Consider the following 22,436-nt stretch of genomic DNA (forward strand, 5'->3'; position numbering starts at 1 on the left):
ATGCGAATATAACTGCTGAGATGTCCTTGTCTACATATAATAGTCACCAGTAAAGTAATCTTTGGAAAAAATTATAGTATATTAATCTTTTAAATTAATGTTCCTCTCTTCTTTTTAAAAGGAATAATTATAAGACATGAATTTTAATGTCTGGAATATCAAAGAGATGCTCAGTATTCCCTCAGGCTCTGGGTAAGTTTTCTGGTTATATACTCTGATACTTAAGAGGATCTTATAGTTGCACTGATTTCATAGAAACAGGCTCCCCTTCCTATTAGTTTATAGTAATAGGGTTACCTGATATAGCTTCTTCCTTTTCTCTTCCCTCTCTTGTCACCACTGCACCCTCCCATATTTGTCTTTTTCCTTTTGCCTATTTTCTGATTATAAAAGCAGTATCAATGGCTGTGTGTGTTAATTGAGTAATGACTCTGTCCAGCACTGGACCTAGGGACTATGAGAGTTAGACATGGTCCAACATCTGGAAACTCTCACCTCATTTGGAGCAATTGCTATTGAAACAGCAAGGATCAAACTCAAGACAATGTTCAGATAAGTGTTCAATTGTGTAGTACAATTTGTAGGCACCATGAAATCAAGAACCACTCCAACTGTTGACAGGGCTCATTGAGTTACTGCCCCCTCTACTACTCCACTGAGGTACTTATATTGGTGTCCACTAGCCATGCAGTAGGCCTGCCATTGCTAACTTGGTGGGCGTACCCCAGAAGTAGTATATATTAAGGGATTTCCAATTGTTTTGGTATGCTTTTATCATTGGATAGTTTCTTTTCTTCCTAAAGACAGCAAAAAACCTAAAACGTTGTTGTTGTTGTTTCTCTTAAAAAGAAGAAAAGAGCTTACAATTGATACAGAGTAGGGGGAAAAAAATCTATGCTTAATTCCAGATCGTAGCTTTAAGATGTGAATCCTACAGGACTTCTGTAGGCTTACAGAGCTGTTTCTTTTCCAGCCCAGCTAATTATTCTCTTTGACCTAAGAGGGGAGACACAGAGAGCTATTTAGCTATTTTGAGCAGTGATTATGCAAATCATATTATATATGTGCAGCCTATTACCTTAGCTAATCTTAGAAAATGATTCTATGAGTCAAAATAATGTCTCTGTTCTGAGCAAGTAGGGTTTCTTTTTGTCTTGTATTAATAAATAATGATTTGTTTAGCTTAGAATATGTACTTACAGGCTATCTATTTTAAATCTAACATTTGGAAAAGGAATGATCTGCATGTACGTGTTTTAATGAAAAGCATGTTTTCTTGGGTTACACAACAGCATTAAGTAACACAAATTGTTACCGAGGTGTCTTTCAAGTAAAACTTGAAGACTATATATTTTACTTGTCTGTCCACTTATGTGCTGTCTCTGTAGTAGGCTTAGTACACTGTGTTCAAGTGTGATTGTATCATTATCAATATCATTATCCCCTTCATATGTGAGATTTAGACTGGCATAGGTATCCATGGGAAGCAATTTGGAAGTCCACAGCTGGAAGTATTTATAACAAGCAAGGATACGACACTAAAAGTGTGAAAGGGAATAACACAATGTTTAATGGATCTTTCTGTGTGCAAACCTGAGTTGATCATATTCTTCAATCTGGATGAGGCCTATTTTAGTCTGCTTGGGCTGCCATAACAGAGTGCAATAAACTGGATGGCTTAAACAACAGAAATTTATTTTCTCACAGTTCTAGAGATTGAAAGTCCTAGAACCCTATGCCAGCATGATTGGTTTTGGGTGAAGACTCCCTTCTTGGCTTGTAGACAGCTGCCTTTTTCTGTGTCCTCACATGGTGAGAGAGAAAGAATGAGGGCAAGCTCTTTGGTGTCTCTTCTTAAAAGGACACTAATCCTGGGCTTCCCTGGTGGCGCAGTGGTTGAGAGTCCGCCTGCCGATGCAGGGCACATGGGTTCGTGCCCTGATCCGGGAAGATCCCACATGCCGGAGCGGCTGGGCCCGTGAGCCATGGCCGCTGCGCCTGCGCGTCTGGAGCCTGTGCTCCGCGGCGGGAGAGGCCACAACACTGAGAGGCCCGCGTACCGCAAAAAAAAAAAAAAAAAAAAAAAAAAAAGGACACTAATCCTATCGTGAGGGTCCCACTCTCCTCACCTCTTCGAACCCTAATTACCTTCTAAAGGCCCCATTTCCAAAAACTGTCAAAATAGAGCTTAGGGCTTCAACACATGAATTTTTGGAGGACACAAACATTCAGTCCATATCTAGGTCTATCTTGTGTTTGTTGTATTATAGCTCCTTCTCTCCCTCCAATCCTGCTCCTTTCCTTCCCTATAGACACACAATCTAGGAGAGTTAATATGTATCCTTCCAATTAACCTTCTACATACTCAGTTACATACTTGTTTGGTGTGTATGATGTATCCTTATAAATTACATTAAGGTATGAGAGAGTTCATTAAATTTTTACTTTTTCTGCACTCAAAAATTATATTTTTGAGACTTATCCATATGGTTATATGTAAATCTAGCTTATTGCTTCTGACTACTGCATCAGTTATATGCATAAGCCATATTTTATTTTTAATCTATTCCCTTAGTGATGAACAAATTCAACCTTTTAAAAGCTAATGTTCTCTTAATCCCTAAAGATTTTGTGAACTTTGATATCCAAAATGGTGTTATAGTACATAATGTTATAGTACAAGGAATAATGGTGTTAGTCCTTAATGTTTGAAATTCCATCTGATTGTTCCCAGGTTGTTGTAATTGAAATGTCTGGCATTCAAAATTTCCTTGTTTCTTTACAGGTAGTACTGGCAGTGTGTAGGGGACTAGGAGGTCAAAAAAAGCTAGCATTCTGCCCAGAATATTCTAAAATAGTTTTGAATTATGGTTTCATTTGCCCACTTGATATACTTGTATTTTCTTGCTTAATTTCAGGGCCACTAAGTCATCTAACTGGAATAATAATCAGACTGATTACTCTGGTCTCAGTGATTCCCAGTTCCTTTTTGGATCCCAGTTCTGTCCAGAAAGTTCAGAGACCCCGTCAACACCCTTGGACTTTGGTGTCCACTTGAGACATCCAAAACAGTCACAACAGAATTCTCTGGATGTAAGTCTGAATCCCAGAATCTCTGCACATGTTTCACAGTCATTATGGACATAAACTGTAAAGAAGACTTATTCTGCTGGGTTATATTTTAGAGTTGTACATCTCTAAGGATTACTGTCCTAAATAGATTTGTGCTTGATTGGTGACTCATTTGACTTGGTAGTGTGAAATGGAAAACATATTTATATTTGCATTTTCTTCCATTACTAAAACAATATATTAGAATAGTGCAAATACTTTGACTACTCCTAGGGAGTGCCAAATATTGCATGACATTTAACTCCTTGAAGAAGGAGATGAGGATATTGAGGCCTAAGCTGATGAATAAGGGCCAGAATGAGGAACAGAATCTCTTGATTTTTTGAGACCAGCCTATCTTATTTTGTGAGTCAGAAATATTTTTATATATTTACTTATTTTGATGTAGAACCAGATTTAACTTTATACACAGATGTAACTGCATAATATAGGGACTTAATGAATAAGATTAGGTCAATACTTTAAGTTATTAAGGTATGATCTGAGATAAATATTTTAGTACAAAAATTGGTACTCAGTGATATGAAGGAGTAAATGTACTACCTGAATGTTCCAGAGTAAGTTTTGCCTCAGAATGCAGGAAATGGCTCACCATATGCCTGCATCACAGTCAAATTTATCAACAAGTTTAGTTCATCAGCAACTGAGCAACAGCAATTTGAATTAAACTTATTAATATAAAAACTTTAACACATCATCTCAAGACAGCATAATTTTCTGTTGCTGCCTTTAAATTTATGCAATTGATTTTAAGTCATTTTAGCTGACATTTTAAATACCTCTGGTCTGGTAAGGCAGAAATTATATTAGTAAAAAGAGTTGCTTTGTTTTAATATAATTTTCTGGTACATATGAAATAAAAAGGAAATATTACATGCTATATTGTATTTTATGGTTTGCACTTAAGTGTGACTCTGCTTTGTATAGAAAATAGTGCATGCTATAAATATTTTTATGTGTGAAATGCTATGATTTTTTTTTTCCATTGAACAGAGTGAACCTAGTATTTTCTTAAAGTACCAAACAAAACCCCAGCTGTTTGGAAGAGATACAAAAGATGGAGGCTTATTTCCTCTTCCTTTGCCAGTTGGAAAATCAAAAGGCCTCTTGGAACAGTTTGAGGAGAAAAAGAAAACTGCAAAAGACAAATGTGACAGGTACACAAACCTTTCAAGTGGATGAGACAGCTCCTCTCTTCTGAGCGAAGCAGAAAATGGAATGTCAGTAGTCGAAAAATTCAGTTTCAGCATGATAGCATTCTTGCCTTTACAGCTCATCTAATAATTACTCTTTATTTGCTTTCTTGTCACTGTGACTTATGGCTGCCACAGTTTTGAGCTCTCTAAATATTAAGCTAAAGAACTTCTCAGAGAAATGCAATATTCAAGTAATGTTATATTTATTCTGCCTAAAATTCTGCCCTTTAATTTTTTTTTCAGATCATCAGAATTAGGAAATTAGTTAATATTTGTTTTAGGGTCAAGAATATAGCACATGAATTCTTAAGTTATAGTTCAGGCTGATTTTCTCACTTTGAAATGGTATTTTTAAAGATATACCCTAGGGCTTCCCTGGTGGTGCAATGGTTGAGAGTCCGCCTGCCGATGCAGGGGACATTGGTTCTTGCCCGGGTCCAGGAAGATCCCACATGCCGCGGAGCGGCTGGGCCCGTGAGCCACGGCCGCTGAGCCTGCCTGTCCAGAGCCTGTGCTGTGCAACGGGAGAGGCCACAACAGTGAGAGGCCCACATACCGCAAAAAAAAAAAAAAAAGATATACCCTAAATTTTATACATATTCTTATTCGCTACATATATATGTGTGTGTGTATATATATAAGCAAATATTAGGGCTACTATATTAATTTGTAAATGAATAAGTGGCAGTCACTGAGGAAATTAACTTGTTCAGTTCTTGGTAGTAAGGTATTAACAGGACATCTTTAGGTATCATAGAAATCATAACACCCAAGCAGAAATATACTTTATTATTTCTGTAACAGTAAAGATGTATCACTTAGCATCACCACTAGTACTTTCATGTCAAAAGAGCCAGAATTTCTTTAAAAATTCTAGATTAGGAATTCTTTAAAAGACTAGGTATCTTTTCCACTGTATACTTACATTCCTTTAGTGAGAAAAGCAAAATGCTCTATACGAAGCGTTTGATTCTGCTGATAAATAAACATTTCCCAGATGCTGACAGACTTCTTTCCCCTAGGAATCTAGGCTCTAGGACTCATAACGATGGTAGAGTACTGCAGATGATCAGGCTCCTCTCATCTTACTGCTTCAGATAAATTAGTCTTAATTTTTTTGTTCTCTGGGCTTTTGTATTACATTTTATTTGATCAAGATTTCTGTAGCTAAGGCACTTCCCTGGTGGTCCAGTGGCTAAGACACCATGCTCCCAATGCAGGGGGCCCGGGTTTGATCCCTGGTAGGGGAACTAGATCCCACATGCCGCAACTAAAAAAAAAAAGATCCAGGGGCGTCCCTGGTGGCGCAGCGGTTGAGAGTCTGCCTGCCGATGCAGGGGACACGGGTTCGTGCCCCGGTCCGGGAAGATCCCACATGCCGCGGAGCGGCTGGGCCCGTGAGCCATGGCCGCTGAGCCTGCGCGTCCGGAGCCTGTGCTCCGCAACGGGAGAGGCCACAACAGTGAGAGGCCCGCGTACCGCCAAAAAAAAAAAAAAAAAAGATCCAGCATACCACAACTAAGACCCAGTGCAGCCAAACAAATAAATAAAGAAATAAGATTTCTGTAGCTAAAAAAACTTTTTTTGAAACATTAAGTCCTTCTTGATATTTCCTTCCTCCCTCCCTTCCTTTCTTTATTTCATTTTTCATTTCCTTCTTTTTTTTGTAGTAAAATGAGTTTCTTTTTTTTTTGGCCATGTGGCTTGTGGGATCTTACTTCCCAGACCAGGGATTGAACCCAGGCCCTCGGCAGTGAGAGCATGGAGTCCTAACCACTGGACCACCAGGGAATTCCCAGAAATGAGTTTCTGTTAATGATTATTTACAAGATGGCTGGCAAAAAATAAATAGTATTTATATAGAGAGAACAGATGATAAGGACACTGAAGAATCTCTTCTCTATTTAAAAAATTTGAAGCTTACAATATTGATTTAAATGCTAAACAGAAAATCATAATTTTAATAAATTCTGGCAAAAACAACCCCCAAGATTTTAGATTCCTTGTTTTCTGTCAATAAGTGCTTATCAGAAATGTGGTGCAGAATGAGAAATTTTTAAATGAGAAAGAGAAAGCATACCACTGTAAATTTGGAAGCAGGAAAATGATAAGGCATGGTACAGAGTTCAGACATAAAGAGATGCTACAAATCAATAAGACATGGATTTACATATTGTGTTTTGAAAGTACATGTTTTCCCAAATGTATAGAAAGGGCATATGAGGTTAAGATATCTCAAAAGAAGCCTTAATCATTCAGATTGCATTTGTTATGACTCAAATAAAAACCCACCTCAAACTAGCCTGGACAAAAAGGAGGATATATTAGCTCTCTTAACCAATCTGGGAAGGACAGGGAATGAAATGAAATCAGAATCTGTCTCTTTTCTGTGCTTCTCTCTCCATCTATACTTCATTCTCTCCTACTAGAGACCAGCTTCCTATTAACACAGAAAAAGAGACTCTCACCCCTTAGTTACAATTTGAAAATCTTAGTGAAAGCTTCTGATGGGCTTGTTTATTAGGTTGTGGGGGGGTAAGGGGAGGGGGCTGTGACTGGAAGTCCTCACCAGAATCACTTTGTGGATGCAGAAAGAAGCAATTCCCCATTAGAGCTGGATGCTGGGCACACCAGACAATGGATATCCATTACCCAGATTCTTATTTTTTAATCAGTCAAATTTGAGAAAACAGATCAGTCTCATAACCAATGAATAACCTAAGGACCACAAATAGATTATAAAATGAACCATGGGGACTTCCCTGGTGGTGCAGTGGTTAAGAATCCGCCTGCCAATGCAGGGGACACGGGTTTGAGCCCTGGTCCGGGAAGATCCCACATGCCACAGAGCAACTAAGCCCATGTGCTGCAACTACTGAGCCTGCGCTCTAGAGCCCGCGAGTCACAACTACTGAGCCTGTGTGCCACAACTACTGAAGCCCACATGCCTAGAGTCCATGCTCCGCAACAAGAGAAGCCACTGCAATGAGAAACCCATGCACCACAAGGAAGAGTAGCCCCCACTCACTGTAACTAGAGAAAGCCTGCACACAGCAACAAACACTCAACACAGCCAAAAATAAATAAATAAAATAAATAACTTTTTTTAAAAAGAAAACATATGGATGGCAAATAAATACATGAAAAGTTTCTCAACACCATTAGCCAGTTTGGAAATAAAACTTGAAATCATAATGAGATATTACTGCTTATCTGTTAGCATGGCTAAAATTAAAACAGACAAAAACTGAAAATACCAAATGCTGAGCAAGGACATAGACCAAATGGAAATCTTGTTGGTGGAAATGCAAAATGATACAGCCCCTTTGGAAAAGTTTGACAGTTTCTTATAAAATTAAACATAATTCACTATATGGCTCTGCAGTTCTACTCCTAGGTATTTATCCTAGATAAATGAAAATTTATGTTTACACAGAAGCCTATGCAATAACGTTTATAGTAGCCTTGCTCATAATCACCAAAAACTGGGCACAACCCAAATGTCCTTCTATGTATGAATGGATAAACAAACAATGGTATGTCCATACGATGGAACACTACTCAGCAATGAAAAGGAATAAACTATTGCTATACAACAGCATGGCTGAATCTCAAAAGCACTATGCTAAGCGAAAGAAATCACAAAGGTTGCATACTCTATGATTCCATTTAAATGATATTCTGAGAAAAGCAAAACTATAGGGATGGGTATCAGATCAGTGATTACCAAGGGTTATGGGTGTGGGCTGGACTTTACCACAAAGAGACAGCATAAAGGATTTTTTTTGGATACTGTCTTATATCCTGGTTATAATGGTGGTTACATGAATCCTAATTTTGTGTTAAAACTCATAGAACTGCGTACACACACACACACATACAAATTTCTATGTTAACTTAAATTTTTTAAAGTGTTAAAAATTATTAAAATATTGGGTGGTTCATTTTATTAGTTAGGATTATGTTCAGCTGCATTGGCGTATATACCCTCATTCTCATTATAATAATAGAAATTTTTAAAAGATGTTTATTTTTCTTTAATGCAAAAATCATCCTGAAGTGTGTGGTCCAGGGCTAGAATGATGGCTTCGTGGACCTCAAGGATCTGGCTCCTCCCAGCAGTGTGGTCAGCCATCCCTAAAGTATGACCCCCCCCACCCCTGCCATCCTCACACTGCTTGGAGGCTGCTGCAATTCCAGCTGTTACATCAGAGTTCCAGACAGCTGATGGATGAGTGAAGGAAGAAGGGTATCTTCCTGTCCCTTTAGGATTCTTTTTTTTTTCTTGGCCACACCATGTAGCTTGCAGGATCTCAGTTCCCTGACCAGGTATTGAACCCAGGCCCATGGCAGTGAAAGCACAGAGTCCTAACCACTGGACTGCCAGGGAATTCCCTAGGATTCTTCTTGGAAGTTGCATGCAACACTTTTGCTTATATCTCACAGTGGCTAAAATTTACTCACATGGCCACACCTAGATGCAAGGGAGTCTGGGAATGTCATCTATCTGGGTGGCAGTGCATGGAGGGTGAGGATCAGGAATCTAATTTCCAAGGAAGAAAATGAGGCCAATTTAAGTTTCTGCCACAGTTGTACAATTGCCAACAACTACCTGCCATGGACAACTTCCCAAACAAAGTCTCAAAATTAGTCCAGGGCAGATTTTGCTGCCCACTACCCCCTGCCCAGAATGCACTAGACCCTTCCCTGCATTGTAGTCAGTGTAGTCCTGGTCACTTTTCATTTCTTTTTTTTTTTTTTTGATGTGGTCCCTTTTTAAGATCTTTACTGAATTTGTTACAAAATTGCTCCGTTTTATGTTTTTTGGGGGGTTTTTTGGTGATTGTTTTATTGTTTTTTGGCTGCGAGGCATGTGGGATCTTAGCTCCCCGACCAGGGATCGAACCTGCACCCCCTGCACTGGAAGGCGAAGTGCTAACCACTGGACCACCAGGGAAGTCCCGAGTCCTGGACAATTTTATCAGTCCCATGGCGCTCCATCTTTCTACTACTATTGCCATAGCGATCAGAAAAGAGAGCTCACAGTCTTTTTCTCCTGACTCCCAGTCTGGCAAGGCATGTGTGAGGAGAGAGCTCAGGGTTCAGGAAAAGCTCAGAAAGCAAGCCTCTGGCACCCTCAGCCTCAAGAGGAGGAAAGAGACTCTGCTCCTCCCCAAGATCCCTAACCTGAGGAACTCCTCAAACAGGAAAGAGGGTCAGATGCAGAACAAACTAAAATAAAGAATCTAGACTTTTCACTCTAAATATAAATTTGTAGATTCTGTAGTAGAGGTTTCATCCAATGCTTTGGGAGCCCTGAGGACAGGCTTCCAGCTCTGACTGGGGGCGTCAGGAAAGACTCCATCCAAGGGAGCACATCTAAACTGAGTGGGAGTTTTGGGCAGAGATCTTGGGTCTGTCAGATTTTCAAGTCTGCCTCTGAATCAACTTACTCCGTGAACCACCACTAACTCTGCTCTATTTTTGAGTATTTTCTTTCTTTCTTTTTAAATTTATTTATTTAATTTATTATTTTTGGATGTGTTGGGTCTTTGTTGCTGCGCGTGGGCTTTCTCTAGTTGCGGCGAGCAGGGGCTACTCTTCGTTCCAGTGCACAGGCTTCTCATTGCAGTGGCTTCTCTTGTTGTGCAGCATGGGCTCTAGGCACACAGGCTTCAGTAGTTGTGGCTCACAGGCTCTAGAGTGCAGGCTCAGTAGTTGTGGTGCACGAGCTTAGTTGCTCTGCTGCATGTGCAATCTTCCTGGACCAGAGCTCGAACCCATGTCCCCTGCATTGGCATGCGGATTCTTAAACATTGCGCCACCAGGGAAGCCCTATTTTTGTGTATTTTCAAAAATAAAAATGGGATAGTTTCCTATGGACTATTCTGCAATCTGTTTTTTAAATTTAATAATATTAAATGACTATATTTCTGTTTCATCTACAAAATCATTTCTGTGGTTGCATTGTACTCTATTATATGGACCATTTAGGGGGTTATGTTTTTTTTCTGTTTCTTTTTTTTTTGTGGTACGCGGGCTTCTCACTGTTGTGGCCTCTCCCATTGCGGAGCACAGGCTCCGGACGCGCAGGCTCCGGACGCGCAGGCCCAGCGGCCATGGCTCACGGGCCTAGCCGCTCTGCGGCATGTGGGATCTTCCCGGACCGGGGCATGAACCCGTGTCCCCTGCATCGGCAGGCGGACTCTCAACCACTGCGCCACCAGGGAAGCCCGGGGGTTATGTTTTAAATGTTTAATACAGCATGAGACATGCAAAGAATACACAATGAGATAATGATAATCTTATCAACAAATGATGCTGGGAAAACTGGGTCCTTATGCAAAAGAATGGAAAAGGACCCTTATCTTATACCATACACAAAAGTCAACTCAAAATGGATTAAAGACTTAAACATGAGACTTGAAACCGTAGAACACCTAGAAGAAAACATAGGGAAAAAGCTTCTTGACGTTGGTCCTGGCAATGATGTCTTGGATATGACACCAAAAGCACAGGCAACAAAAGGAAAAATAGACAAGCGGGATTACATCAAACTACAGGCGTCCCTCAGTATCCAAAGGAGATTGGTTCCAGGAGACCCTACATATACCAAAATCCACTGATGCTCAAGTCCCATAGCCCTCTATATCTTCAGGTTTTGAATCCACAAACTCAACCAACTGCAGATGGAAATTCCTGTCCATGGTTGGATGAATCTGCACATGCAAAACCCTCGAACACAAAGGGCCAACTATGTTTATTGAAAAAAATCTGCATATAAGTGGACCCATGAATATCAAACCTATGTTGTTTAAGGGTCAACTGTAAAAAAGTTTCTGCACAGCAAATGAAACAAAGAAAATGAAAAGGCAAACTTTCCTGGTGGCACAGTGATTAAGAATCTGCCTGCCAATGCAGGGGACACGGGTTTGATCCCTGGTCTGGGAAGATCCCACATGCTGTGGAGCAACTAAGCCCATGTGCCACAACTACTGAGCCTGTGCTCTAGAGCGTGCAAGCCACAACTACTGAGGCCATGTGCCACAACTACTGAAGCCCACACACCTGGAGCCCATGCTCTGCAACAAGAGAAGCCACCACAATGAGAAGCCCATGCACCTCAACGAACAGTAGCCCTGGCTCACCGCAACTAGAGAAAGCCCACATGCAGCAATGAAGACCCAATGCAGCCAAAAGAAAAAAAGAAAAAAAGAAAAAAAAGAAAACAAAAAGGCAACCCATGGTATAGAAAACATTTGCAAACCATATATCTGATAAAGGGTTAATATAAAACATATAAGGAACACCTACAACCCAATAGCAAAAACAAACAAAAACAAAAACAAAAAAACAAAATATCTGGATTAAAAGACAAGCAAAGGAATTGAATAGACATTTCTCCAAAGAAGACATACTAATGGCCATCAGGTATATGAAAAGTGCTCAACTTTGCTAATTATCAGGGAAATGCTTATCAAAACCACAATTAGATATCATCTCACACCTGTCAGAATGGCTATCATTAAAAAAATAACAAATGCTGGCAATTATATGGAGAAAAGGGAACTCTTGTACACTGTTGGTGGGAGTAGAAACTGGTGCAGCCACTTTATTTTTTCTAATTTAAAAGAAAAATTTTTTTTTTGGCCATACTGCGTGGCTGACAGGACCTCAGTTCCCCGACCAGGGATCAAACATGCATCCTTGGCAGTGAAAGCCCGGAGTCCTAACCACTGGACTGCCAGGGAATTCCTTGGTGCCGCCACTTTAGAAAACAGTATGGAGGTTCCACAAAAAATTATAAATAGAACTACCATATGATCCAGCAATTCCACTTCTAAGTATATACTCAAAGGAATTGAAATCAGGATCTTGAAGAGATATCTGCACTCTCATGTTCATCACAGCATTATTTACAATAGCCAAGACATGGAAATAACCTAAATATCTATCAGTGCATGAATGGAAAAGAAAATGTGGTATGTACATACAATGAAATATTCTTCAGCCTTAAAAAAGAAGGAAATCCTTCCAGTTGTGACAACATGAATGAACCTGGAGGACATTATGCTAAATGAAATAAGCCAGACATAGAAGGACAAATACTAACTATATGCTACCACTTATATGAGGAGTGTAAAATAATCAAACTCATAGGAGCAGAGAGTAGAATGGTGGTTGTTGTTGGGGGAGTTGTGGGGGAAACAGGCAGAATTAGTCAAAGGGTACAAAGTTTCAGTTTATACAAGATGAATAAATCCTAGAGACCTGTACAGCATAGTGCCTATACTTGACAATGCTCTGTTGTATACTTTAAAATTTGGTAAGAGGGTAGATCTTTTTTAAGTGTTCTTATCCCTACTACTAATAAATAAAGAGGGTGAAAGGAAACTTTTGGAGGTGATGGATATATTTATGGCATAGATTGTGGAGATGGTTTCACAGTTGTATACTTATCTCCAAACTTGTATACATTAAATATGTACAGCTTCTTGTGTGTTAATCATACCTCAATAAAGTAATTAAAAAAAAACCCAACTTGAGTACTGACCACTCAGAACAGATGATGACTACAAGCAATTGGCACAGCTATGTCCTTGTACAAGATTGGAAGTTCTTTTTGTTCAAAATTTGTAAAGCATTGCTCCATTGTCTTATAGCTCTCTGTGTGCTTTTAAGAGGTCTGCTGCCATTCTGATTCCTGATCCTGTGTATGTCACTTGCTTTTTTATTTCTGGAAATTTTTAGGATCTTCTCATTATCCTTAGAGTTTGGAAATTTTACAGCAATGTGGTTTGATGTGCCTTGTCATAGCCCTGGGCATTGGGGAATTACTTTTGACCTATAACTTGTGTCTTTTGGTTTGGGGAATTTTTCTTTTATTATATCTTTGAAAACCTCCTTTTCACTCTTCTTTTTTCCTGGATCTGCAATTTTGGGCATGCATTGAATCTCCTGCATTGATCCTCTAATTTTTTTTTTTTTTACTACCTACTTATTTTTCATCTCTTTGCCTTTTGCTCTATTTTCCATCATATTTCCATACTGTGTCTTCTAGTTATTCTATTTGTTTAATTTCTGCTATTTTTAATTTATAAGTTCCCTTTCTTAGTCTCTGCTTTTATACTTTAATAGCATTCTGTTCTCATCCTTAATTTTTTCATTTTAATATTTTTATTGTTTTCAGGTAATGTCTTAATCTTATTCATAAAACCATAAGGTTTGTAGATTTCCAAATGGTTCTATCAAATTCTTCTTTTAAAGTCAGTCTTTTGGACAATCCTGCAGCCTGTGGAATGAAAGCCACATTCACAGAAAGATAGACAAAATGAAAAGGCAGAGGACTATGTACCAGATGAAGAAACAAGATAAAACTCCAGAAAAACAACTAAATGAAGTGGAGATAGGCAACCTTCCAGAAAAAGAATTCAGAATAATGATAGTGAAGATGATCCAGGACCTCAGGAAAAGAATGAAGGCAAGGATCGAGAAGATACAAGAAATGTTTAACAAAGACCCAGAAGAATTAAAGAACAAACACCTAGAAGAATTAAAGAACAAACAAACAGAGATGAACAATACAATAACTGAAATGAAAAACACACTAGAAGGAATCAATAGCAGAATAACTGAGGCAGAAGAATGGATAAGTGACCTGGAAGACAGAATGGGTGGAATTCACTGCCATGAAACAGAATAAAGCAAAAAGAATGAAAAGAAAGAAGACAGCCTAAAAGACCTCTGGGACAACATGAAGTGCACCAACATTCACATTATAGGGGTCCCAGGAGGAGAAGAGAGAAAGGACCTGAGAAAATATTTGAAGAGGTTATGGTCGAAAACTTCCCTAACATGGGAAAGGAAACAGCCACCCAAGTCCAGGAAGCGCAGAGAGTCCCAAGCAAGATAAAACCAAGGAGAAACATGCTAAGACACATAGTAATCAAACTGACAAAAATTAAAGACAAAGAAAAATTATTAAAAGCAACAAGGGAAAAAACGACAAATAACATACAAGGGAACTCCCATAAGGTTAACAGCTGATTTCTCAGCAGAAACTCTACAAGCCAGAAGGGAGTGGCATGATATATTTAAAATGATGAAAGGGAAGAAACTACAACCAAGATTACTCTACCTGGCAAGGACCTCATTCATATTCGATGGAGAAATCAAAAGCTTTACAGACAACCAAAAGCTAAGAGAATTCAGCACCACCAAATCAGTTCTACAACAAATGCTAAAGGAATTTCTCTAAGTGGGAAACACAAGAGAATAAAAGCACCTACAAAAACAAACCCAAAACAATTAAGAAAATGGTAATAGGAACATACATATCGATAATTACCCTAAACGTGAATAGATTAAATGCTCCAACCAAAAGACACAGGCTTGCTGAATGGATTCAAAAATAAGACCCGTATATATGCTGTCTACAAGAAACCCACTTCAGACCTAGGGACACATAAAGACTGGAAGCAAGGGGATGGAAAAAGATATTCCATGCAAATGGAAATCAAAAGAAAGCTGCAATAGCAATACTCATATCAGATAAAATAGACTTTAAAATAAAGAATGTTACAAGAGACAAAGAAGGACACTACATAATGATGAGGGGATCAATCCAAGAAGAAGATAAAACAATTATAAATATATATGCACCCAACATAGTAGCACCTCAATACATAAGGCAACTGCTAACAGCTATAAAAGAGGAAATTGACAGTAATACAATAATAGTGGGGCACTTTAACACCTCACTTACACCAATGGACAGGTCATCCAGACAGAAAATAAATAAGGAAACACAAGCTTTAAGTGACGCAATACCAGATAGATTTAATTGATATTTATAGGACATTCCATCCAAAAACAGCAGATTACACTTTCTTCTCAAGTGCACGTGGAACATTCTCCAGAATAGATCACATCTTGGGTCACAAATCAAGCCTCGGTAAATTTAAGAAAACTGAAATCATATCAAGCAACTTTTCTGACCACAACGCTATGAGCTTAGAAATAAATTATAGGGAAAAAACCGTAAAAAACACAAACACATGGAGGCTAAACAATACAGTACTAAATAACCAAGAGATCACTGAAAAACTCAAAGAGGAAATCAAAAAATACCTAGAGACAAATGACAACGAAAACATGACGATCCAAAACCTATGGGATGCAGCAAAAGCAGTTCTAAGAGGGAAGTTTATAGCAATACAATCCTACCTCAAGAAACAAGAGGGACTTCCCTGGTAGCGCAGTAGTTAAGAATCCACCTGCCAATGCAGGGGACACGGGTTCCAGCCCTGGTCCAGGAAGATCCCACATGCCGCGGAGCAACTAAGCCCGTGTGCCACAATTACTGAGCCTGCGCTCTAGAGCCTGCAAGCCACAACTACTGAGCCCACGTGCCACAGCTACTGAAGCCCATGCACCTAGATCCTGTGCTCCACAACAAGAGAAGTCACTGCAATGAGAAGCCTGTGTACCACAATGAAGAGTAGCCCCCGTCTGCCACAACTAGAGAAAGCCTGTGCACAGCAATGAAGACCCAACACAGCCCTAAATAAATAAATAAATAATTTTTAAAAAAGAAACAAGAAAAATCTCAAATAAACAATCTAACCTTACACCTAAAGGAACTAGAGAAAGAAGAACAAACAAAACCCAAAGTTAGTAGAAGGAAAGAAATCATAAAGATCAGAGCAGAAATAAATGAAATAGAAACAAAGAAAACAATAACAAAGACTCAATAAAACTAAAAGCTGGTTTTTTGAGAAGATAAGCAAAATTGATAAACGTTTAGCCAGACTCATCAAAAAAAAGAGGGAGAGGGCTTCCCTGGTGGCGCAGTGGTTGAGAGTCCGCCTGCCGATGCAGGGGACACGGGTTCGTGCCCCGGTCCGGGAAGATCCCACATGCCGCGGAGCGGCTGGGCCCGTGAGCCATGGCCGCTGAGCCTGCGCGTCCAGAGCGTGTGCTCCGCAGCGGGAAAGGCCACAGCAGTGAGAGGCCTGCGTACCGCAAAAAAAAAAAAAAAAAAAAAAAAAAAAAAGGAAGGAGAGGACTCAAATCAATAAAGTCAGAAATAAAAAAGGAGAAGTTATGATGGGCACTACAGAAATACAAAGCATCATAAGAGTCTACTACAAGCAACTCTATGCCAATAAAATGGACACCTGGAAGAAATGGACAAATTCTTAGACAGGTATAACCTTCCAAGACTGAACCAGGAAGAAATAGAAAATATGAACAGACCAATCACAAGTAATGAAATTGAAACTGTGATTAACAATCTTCCAACAAACAAAAGTTCAGGACCAGATGGCTTCACAGGTGAATTTTATCAAACATTTAGAAAAGAGCTAACACCAATCCTCCTCAAACTCTTCCAAAAAATTGCAGAGGAAGGAACACTCCCAAACTCATTCTACAAGGCCAACATCACCCTGATACCAAAACCAAAGATATTACAAAAAAAGAAAATTATAGACAAATATCACTGATGAATATAGATGCAAAAATCCTCAACAAAATACTAGCAAACAGAATCCAATAACACATTAAAAGGATCATACACCATGATCAAGTGGGATTTATCCCAGGGATGCAAGGATTCTTCAGTATACGCAAATCAATCAATGTAATATACCATATTAACAAACTGAAGAATAAAACCCATATGATCATCTCAATAGATGCAGAAAAAGCTTTTGACAAAATTCAACACCCATTTATGACAAGAACTCCCCAGAAAGTGGGCACAGAGGGAATCTACCTCAACATAGTAAAGGCCATATATGACAAACCCACAGCAAACATCATTCTGAATGGTGAAAAACTGAAAGCATTTCCTCTAAGATCAGGAACAAGACAAGGATGTCCACTCTCGCCACTATTATTCAACATAGTTTTGGAAGTCCTAGCCACGGCAATCAGAGAAGAAAAAGAAATAACAAGAATACAAATTGGAAAAGAAGTAAAACTGTCACTCTTTGCATGTGACATGATATTACACATAGATTAAAAAAATTAAAAAAAATAGTCTTTTGGAGCATCCATAAGACTTTGGTATGAAGAGTTGTCCTATTGGGGTTCAAAAATTGATACTTGTGGGCTTCCCTGGTGGCGCAGTGGTTGAGGGTCCGCCTGCCAATGCAGGGGACGCGGGTTCGTGCCCCGGTCCAGGAGGACCCCACGTGCCGCGGAGCGGCTGGGCCTGTGGGCCGTGGCCGCTGGGCCTGCGCGTCCGGAGCCTGTGCGTCAGGAAAGACTCCATCCAAGGGAGCACATCTAAACTGAGTGGGAGTTTTGGGCAGAGATCTTGGGTCTGTCAGATTTTCAAGTCTGCCTCTGAATCAACTTACTCCGTGAACCACCACTAACTCTGCTCTATTTTTGAGTATTTTCTTTCTTTCTTTTTAAATTTATTTATTTAATTTATTATTTTTGGATGTGTTGGGTCTTTGTTGCTGCGCGTGGGCTTTCTCTAGTTGCGGCGAGCAGGGGCTACTCTTCGTTCCAGTGCACAGGCTTCTCATTGCAGTGGCTTCTCTTGTTGTGCAGCATGGGCTCTAGGCACACAGGCTTCAGTAGTTGTGGCTCACAGGCTCTAGAGTGCAGGCTCAGTAGTTGTGGTGCACGAGCTTAGTTGCTCTGCTGCATGTGGGATCTTCCTGTGTTTTCTTTTTTTTCTTTTGGCTGCATTGGGTCTTCATTGCTGCATGTGGGCTTTCTCTAGTTGCGGTGAGCCAGGGCTACTGTTCGTTGAGGTGCATGGGCTTCTCATTGTGGTGGCTTCTCTTGTTGCAGAGCATGGGCTCCAGGTGTGTGGGCTTCAGTAGTTGTGGCACGTGGCCTCAGTAGTTGTGGCTTGCACGCTCTAGAGCACAGGCCGCGACAGTGAGAGGCCCGCGTACCACCAAAAAAAAAAAAAAAAAAAGATATTTGCATTTGTATAGATTAAAAAAACAAAAATCTGTAAAAGTTTTTAATGACGACCCTTGTCTGATTTTTTTCAAAAGAGGGATATTTATTTGAGGAATAATTGTGAAAATTTCTTTTTCATTAGAAATTAATATTGTTCCCAGAACTGTCTCTATATTATCTCATTCTTACTGTCAAAATAATAGTCATTAGATTAAGATGTATCCAGGAATTTGGGGCTATCAGAAAGAAGTCACTATTCTCTGAAGCCATGTTTGCCATAAAAATGAAAGCTGGTCTGTTCTACTGTAGTAACCACTTGAATTGCTAAAATGCAACCTCATTTAAGATCCATGTAGAGTAAATTTAAAAAAACAAAAAAGTGTTTTGCTTTGGAAATTATCAGGAAAAGTCAGTGTTCTCCTTTTTTCCATCTGGGCACTAAGGTTTTTCAGAGTTGAGTCTTCAACTCTGATCAAGCACCGTTTTGATGCTGCACTAGGTAGAGTCCAGCCATATTTATGGAATCAATTCTGTTACATACTGTTTCAATATTTCGCAAAGATTTACTTTCTTTTTTCTCTCCTATTTTAGTGAGACTCTATACAATTTCATTTCCCATATCAAAGAAAGCATTAACAGGGTAAGTATGCCACATTTCAAGGCATTAGAACATCTTGCATTTTAAGAAGTTTAATAATTATATTGTATTGACTTCTGTTCGTGTAGAATAGCAATATTTTAACTACCCTTTTTTATCATTAAATGACAGTTCACCAAGTTAATAAAATAAGGCAACAGTCTGTGAATTATTTCCTAATTTTGGGTTTCTTAAGTTACAGACATCTGTGGAAAAATTTGAGGAACATCTCAATTCCAGAAGCCAATCTATTTTGGATTCTTTGGAAACTGTGGCCAAGACATGTGAGTGTCGAGTTTGAGGTTATCAGTAGGGGGCACTGGTGAGCAGTGAATGTGAACTTTCTGACCCTAGCCAGATTTCTGCCAGTGGTGAGGTTCCATACAGTGTTTCAAATGAGAGAATGGGTACATAAGATTAGCCCTGAAGAGATGTGGAGCTGAACTAGGTAGTGGGCTTCACCTCTATATGGGAATGCCCTGGTCCCTCTATGCCTTTTCTGGAGCACCAATCCTCCACCCAGTAACCCTGCTGCCTCAGGACAGATAGTTCAACCAGGTTTCTCATCTCACTGCTTGAAGTGGATCAAGGGCATCCCTGGTTCTCAAATGAATTGCTGGCTGTGCTGTCTATAAAGGCTCCCTTGCTCCCTTAGGACTTAGAAATAAAGACAGTGCTCCTTTAGGAGTTAGAAATACTCTAGTCACCTACTGTTCTTCTTGCTTCCTTCATTTCAATGAGAGCTGTTTTGTAGTGAATCACAGCATCTTTCTCAATTTCAGTTACAGTCTGTGGTTTGTAAAGTCCTCTGCTCTGCCAATTAGTGATTTACATTTAGGTGAAACCATGGTTCAGGCCCTTATTTGACCATTACACACGTCTCCTTAGGTGAACACTTCCCTGGAACCAACAGCTTCTCAGCTAAACAGCAAGATGATGACTGCATGTGCACTTGTTTGCATTTGTCTGTGTGTTTATTTTTTATTTTAAACAAATTGAAGTCAACTTATTCAAATGCCATGGGATGGATTGCTCATGATTTACAAAAAGTAATGCCTTTGTGTAACTTAGAAATTAATCCCCATCTGTCTACAAAGAAGCACTGTACTGTCTGCTGGCTTCCAACCTGAATATCCCACACACAGGGCAACTGTGCATCTGCTTGGAAACCAGTTCTGGAAATAACTCATTTTAAGTGTGCAAGGAAAGCACTCTCTTTACTTGTTATGTTTAAAACTGGGTGAAGTACAAAAAGGAGAATTGCAGCAAATGTGTGGCATTTAAGGCCCAGAATAGGGAATGGAAGTGCTCAAGGCCCCAACACAGAATGAAGGCAGAGAGAGGAGTAGAACTGAGTCTGGCTTATAGTAGGCATGGCGATCCTGATCCTTCACCCCTGACGGTTTCTTAACTTTCAGAGCTTAAGACTCAAGAGAGCCACATTGATAAGGCAAACAGTAACAAACACTATGGCACTACATTAATTAAAAGCCAGGTTGTTCTTAAAAATAGGCACAAGGAGCCTGTCCAGAATCATTCCCTTTCTTGGTAGGTAGTGATCAGGAGCAGGAAGTTAGTCATTGAGAGAGGAACCAGGCAAATCCCCTGTCATATAGCTAGGCCCAGTCCAGCTAGCCCAGAGCACTGAACTTGCCAATCAGTGCATTCTGCAGGCTTTCAGTATGCACTCACTGTGCTTGTAAGGGAAGAAGGAAGACACTATGTGAAAGCACTGTCTTGGGTTATTATGTAATTCATACCTTCACAGAATGAGGTCATGAAATCTTTCCCCAGTCACATTCTGCCTGTACAACGAGAAGGATCACTCAAGGCCATCTAACCTAACTCCTCTTCTTCTTCAGCTGAGGACACCAAGGACCAGAGTAATAGAATAAATTACCAAGGGCATCCACATCTCACTTTGTCTTGGGTTTAGGTGGGGTAATTAGTAGAAAGCAGTACTTTCACCTAATACATATAAGTTCTATTGAAAAATATGGTCATTAGGAGAATAAAAAGGAGGGGCCACTATCAAAATCAGAGAATGACTCTTTTGGAAAATAGATAACTCCATACGTCAAAATTAATTCCATATGAATCAATATATTGTGTGGTGATTAAATCATTAAAAGAACTGTAAGAAGCATGAGCAACATTTTTATAATTTTAGAGTGAGAAATGCCTTTCTGAGCAAGGCACATATAATTGTTGAGCAGAATGAGGTCCATCTATATGAACCATGTTGGAATGGAAATATTTATTAATTGTTAAATGAAAACAGCAAGGTACTGCTTATGTGCACATAGTTTGCTCCAGGACACATCTTGTGGAGGAGTGAGATCAGTCAGTGAAAATTGGGAAGGGTATCCTGAGAAAAAGGGGGACTGAGCAAACTCCTCTTGTACATGGAGGCTTCCAGACCCTTTCTCAGGCGGCTTTCATTAGCACAGCAGGGAGAGCAAAACTAGAGTTAAAGGAGAATCACTGGCCATTAGTGGAAAAGCATCAGAATATGACCTCATCTCAATGGAGCCCTTGTCAAATCACTAAAATAGAAATAAACAAAATCATCTTCGAGGACAGAGACAAGGTGGCAGCGAGTAGGAGGACCTTGAGCTCACCCCCTCTCACGAGCACACCAGAATCACAACTAACTGCTGAACAACCATCGATAAAAAAAGACTGGAATCTACCAAAAAAAGATATTCTACATCCAAAGACATAAAGAAGAAACCACGAGACGGTAGGAGTGGCGCACTCACAATATAATCAAATCCCATACCACCCGGGTGGGCGACCCACAAACTGGAGAGTAATTATATCACAGAAGTTCTCTCACAGGAGTGAGAGCTCCGAGCCCCGTGCCAGGCTCCCCAGCCTAGGGGTCTGGCATGGGGAGGAAGAGCCCCCAGAGCATTTGGCTTTGAAGGGCAGCAGGGCTTGATTGCAGGCGCCACAGGACTGGGGAAAACAGAGACTCCACGCTTGGAGGGTGTGCACAAGATCCTGCACGCACCGGTGTCCCAGGGCAAAAGCAGTGACTTCACAGAAGTCGGCGCCAGACCTACCTGCTGGTCTTGGAGGGTCTCCTGGGGAGGCAGGGGGCGGGGGTGGCTATGGCTCTCTCTGGGGTCATAAAAGCTGGTGGTGCACATAGCAGGGACGTGAACTCTGTCTGGAGGCAGACATTTTGCGGCCATGGCACCGAGACCTGGCCCCACCCAACAGCCTGTAAGCTCCAGTGCTGGGACGCTGGGACGCCTCAAGCCAAACAAAATCATCTTTTTTCTAAAAAATATTAATTAATTAATTTATTTTGGCTGCACCGGGTCTTAGTTGTGGCAGGCTGGATCTTTAGTTGTGGCACGCAGGCTCTTAGTTGCGGCATGCATGCAGGAACTAGTTCCCTGACCAGGGATCGAACCTGGGCCCCCTGCATTGGGAGTGCGGAGTCCTACCCACTGGACCACCAGGGAAGTCCCTAAACAAAATCATCTTCACAAGAAAACAGAGCTATTGGCAGTGCACTCAGCGGTCCCTCA

At 40.2% G+C, this 22,436-nt stretch overlaps 1 protein-coding gene and 1 non-coding gene across 2 annotated transcripts in view; one reads left to right on the forward strand and one right to left on the reverse strand.

The window, feature by feature from the left end:
* Positions 1 to 22,436, forward strand: part of IHO1 (interactor of HORMAD1 1) — a 27,837-nt gene continuing 5,401 nt past the window's right edge. Inside the window, exons 1-5 of the mRNA XM_022573170.3 lie at positions 1 to 192; positions 2,919 to 3,093; positions 4,126 to 4,289; positions 18,849 to 18,897; positions 19,091 to 19,178. Of these exons, the coding sequence (XP_022428878.1) occupies positions 137 to 192; positions 2,919 to 3,093; positions 4,126 to 4,289; positions 18,849 to 18,897; positions 19,091 to 19,178 (532 nt within the window). The 5' untranslated portion in view covers positions 1 to 136. The remainder of the gene's footprint in view (positions 193 to 2,918; positions 3,094 to 4,125; positions 4,290 to 18,848; positions 18,898 to 19,090; positions 19,179 to 22,436) is intronic.
* On the reverse strand, positions 22,298 to 22,370 carry TRNAG-CCC (transfer RNA glycine (anticodon CCC)). The gene has a single exon. It is a non-coding gene; the product is annotated as a tRNA-Gly (tRNA).

The sequence above is a fragment of the Delphinapterus leucas genome, chromosome 10 (assembly GCF_059928025.1).
Source record: "Delphinapterus leucas isolate spDelLeu-1000000601 "Yukka" chromosome 10, BTC_Dleu_Yukka2, whole genome shotgun sequence".
In the NCBI taxonomy this organism is placed as follows: Eukaryota; Metazoa; Chordata; class Mammalia; order Artiodactyla; family Monodontidae; genus Delphinapterus; species Delphinapterus leucas.